Raw genomic sequence first — 3,752 nt, forward strand, 5'->3', positions numbered from 1 at the left:
GCTCCCCTGGATGAGCCACGAGATGAGAACCAAGGTTTCAGGGACGCAGACTGAAGCAACAGAATGCTTCAAGGACATGGATGCACAGTTCAATAAACACCACCAACTGTAGGTGAGCCCTGTCAGCTCCCCGCGGGATGACTTGTAGACACTGTGCTGCGGCTGGAGGGGTGGCACCAGCCAGGGGCAATAGCCCAGAGGAGGAGCACCCAGTTCTCTGTGTGCCCAGGGGAGTGCTGCCCAACATCCTCTTTGAAAATAATAAGTATTTTGACATTTTGAAGGATTGAGATGGGCTTTCCCACTGGATGGGTCTAAGAGGGAGGCCTGGTTGTTCCTGACAGTGCCCGAGGCGCTCTTGCCCTTCCTGGCCAATTTGAGGGGTCAGGGGCCACAGGAAGAGCCCTAGGAGGAGGCTGGGGCATGGGCATCTCCTCACCTGAGTGTTCAGGGCGTACTGCATGCGTGAGATGAAGCCCTCGGCCACTTGCAGGGCTGCCTGCCGCTCCTTCTCATTCGCTTTTCGCCCTGGATCACAGGAAGGAGATTTTAAAAAAGAGCGGGGACCCTCTTGAGCCCCCATCCCATTTTTCTTGAGGAAATTTAAGGGAGTCCACAGAAGAGCCAGCAATTTTTACAATAAATGGACCAGCGGTCTCAAGAATGCTGAGGGGCTCTTTGGAGATGTGGAGTCAGTCCCTTAAGAATTTTCCCACACTAGCAGCACCAAGGTAGATGAAAGCCCCTCTTCTGCCTGGGTCTGATCATGCAAATCTGTTCTGACCCGGGCCCCTTGAATATTTCAGGGAGAGGAACAGGTGTTCACCCTAGCATCAGACTATGAGGTTACAGGTCTCCTTTTCCCCAGGACCCCTCACCTCTTGAGTTCATCAAGCCTTTTCTGAAAAACTAAATAAGACAAAGGGTACAATTTATTATAGGGGTGAACTTACTCCCATAATGCTGGCAGGGCTACACTGGCCGAACGGTTATGCTAACTAAGTGCTTACAGAAATGAAGACCCCACATAATCCAGTCATTTCTGCTGGCAGTCCTGAGAACTCCAACTGCTCATTCCTGGCTTTTTTATTTTTATTTTTCTGTGACACAGTCTCGTTCTGTCGCCCAGGCTGGAGTGCAGCGGCACCATCACAGCTCACTACAGTCTCAACCTCCCAGGCTCAAGCAATCCGCCCACCACAGCCTCCCATGTAGCTGGGACCACAGGTGCACACCACCACACTCAGCTAATTTTTGTTTTTTTGTAGAGAAGTGATATTTTGCTACGTTGCCCAGGTTGCCAGACATTTTTCCAAGGAAATGATGCTGAAACGATGCCATGATGTGGTTGGCTCTCTAGGCAGGCTATAAAATGCCATGAACTACAATGTATCTGAAATTAATATGCTGGATTCCTTCCTCTGTCAACTGATCAGCTGCCCCCCTACCCATGAGATCCTTCTCTTCCTGGCCTCCCAAGTCTCCTGTTTCTCCTCTGGTTTCTCTTTCCGTAGTGGTTGGGTTCCTTGCTCCGGTTTATACATGCTTCTATGGGCCTCTGGGAACCCCCTTCTGCTTGGCATTGCTTCTATGGGATATGTGCCCTCTGGCAGTAGAGAAAAGGCAGCCCTGCAGTGCACGCACGCACGCTTCTCTCTTCCCACTTTTGCTGCTCCCAGCTCCTTCCTTTCACCTCTATCTCTGCTGAGTTTCAGAAGCAATACTATGAAATGCCTGGTAGCAGCTATCTGTAGATACCCACCTACTTGTCTGCCTTCCTGACCAGGCTAGGGTCTCGCATTTTCTCTGCCTTGGTTGACCCCACAACTGGGTGTTGAGCAAATGCTATTGCTGAAAATTCTCAGACCCTAGACAGAGACTTAGAACAAGTTTGTTTCATTTTCAGTCAAACCAAGTAGAACAGGCTCTGCCCAACAGTGTTTCTATTTCCAGAAGATAGAATCTCTTGGAAAAACAAGTTCTACAGGTTCACCACTCACTGCATAAAATGATGTTTAATTTGTCTAAAATTCATTTCTGTCAAACCTTGAGGCAGAATCCCAGGATCAGGGATCCCAGAAGCCCCGAAGGTCTAGAGCTCGGCTAGGGCAGTGGTTCTCAAAGTGTGGTCCCTGGCGCCAGCAGCACAGATGTAACCTGGAAACTTGTTAGAGATGCCCGTTCTGCCCCACTCCAGACCTAACGAGTCAGAATCCCTGGGGATGGAGCCCAGCCATCTAAACAGGCCCTGAGGTGATTCTGAGGCTTGCGGAAGTTTCAGAGTCATTGTCTAGAATTTAGGAGGTGGGAACAGCAAAGAGAAAATGGCGAGGCAGTGGCACACGTCTGTAATCCCAGCATTTTGGGAGGCCGAGGCAGGCGGAACACTTGAGGTCAGAAGTTTGAGACCAGCCTGGTGGTGAAACCCCGTCTCTACTAGAAAAGACAAAAAAATTAGCAGGGCATGGTGGCTGGCACCTGTAGTCCCAGCTACTTGGGAGGCTAAGGCAGGAGAATCGCTTGAACCCAGGAAGCGGAGATTGCAGTGAGCTGAGATCGCGCCACCGCACTCCAGCCTGGGTGACCAGAGCAAGACTCCGTCCCCCCCAAAAAAAAAAAAAAAAAGACAGAAAACAGCGATGCCTGTGCCATACCTCACGCCTGTAATCTCCCAGCACTTTGGGAGGCCAAGGTGAAGATCACTGGAGCCCGAGAGTTTGATACCATCCTGGGCAACATAGAGAGACCCCATCTCTATCTTTAAAAAACATTTTTTAAAGAGAGAAAATGGCCAGCCAGAAGCATGCAGGCTCCCTGAGGCTGTCTTTTACAAGCAGCTGGACAGGCTGAGACCTGCAAAGGGAAGCCTGCCCAGGTCAGAGAAGCTACAGGCATCTCAGGCTGTTACAGAGGAGCCACGTACCCTTCCAGATATAGATCTTGCCACAGAGCCCGTTGTCCAGCACGAAGCAGTCATCAGATATCAGCAGTTCAAGGGCAAAGGGGCTGGAGTCGGCCACCTTGGTCAGGTTCATCTGTCCAGTGGCATCAGAGACCTAGGGAAGACAGATAGTGCCTGATCTCACCCCCCACACACCAGCCCTCACCTCAGCCTGAGGAGGGGGAGGCTGGCCCTCCCTTGCTCCCTCCCACTCTGCCTTGCTGCCCACCACCCAGGTCCCAGGAGCAGACAGGAGAGTGAAGACCTGAAAAGCAAATTCCAGGCAGCCCCACTCCCTCCCATCACCCCAATTCCTGCAGCACAGGGGCCCCGAACCCATTTGGAAATTAGGTGCATTCCAAATTACAAAGAAATGCACAGAATTCAAGAAAGAAAAGCTCAGCATTGGCTTCAAGTCTTCACCAAGCACGGGCTGGAAGTGAGGTGCACTCATCTCCTCAGCAGGGCGTGCCCTCCGCCCACTCCCCATCCTCGTCTCACTCCCAGTCCTGTGTAACTCCCCACCTCCCACCCCGGTTCCAGCCCCGCCTTCCCCCTGCCTTCTCCCCTCCACCCTGCTTGCACACAGCGGTGCTGTGCAGGCTGCAGGCTCCCACCCTCCCTGCGGCTGGGTCCCAGGGCAGGCTTGTGGGGCCCACCTTATACAGCGCTGCGGCCTGGGCATTTGCCTTGTCAGCTGTGAGGTCTTCCTCGGGGTTGCCCTCCTTCAGAGCAGGCTTGGGGCCCAGGACCTGCAGGGGCCGGAGCAGGCCAGGTTTATAGGGACCCCTGCCCTGGAACTTCCCAGCCC

General features: G+C 52.8%; 1 protein-coding gene across 1 annotated transcript; it reads right to left on the minus strand.

Moving 5' to 3' along the window:
- Nucleotides 1–11: 11 nt before the first annotated feature.
- On the minus strand, nt 12–3,747 carry LOC113222706 (the record flags this gene model as incomplete). Its single annotated transcript, XM_026452329.1, has 3 exons — nt 12–528; nt 2,924–3,056; nt 3,601–3,747. Coding segments are annotated over 3 exons (771 nt in total), but the record flags the coding sequence as incomplete, so codon positions are not given.
- Between the last annotated feature and the right edge of the window lie 5 nt (nt 3,748–3,752).

The sequence above is a fragment of the Piliocolobus tephrosceles genome, unplaced genomic scaffold, assembly GCF_002776525.5.
Source record: "Piliocolobus tephrosceles isolate RC106 unplaced genomic scaffold, ASM277652v3 unscaffolded_33744, whole genome shotgun sequence".
Taxonomy (NCBI): domain Eukaryota; kingdom Metazoa; phylum Chordata; class Mammalia; order Primates; family Cercopithecidae; genus Piliocolobus; species Piliocolobus tephrosceles.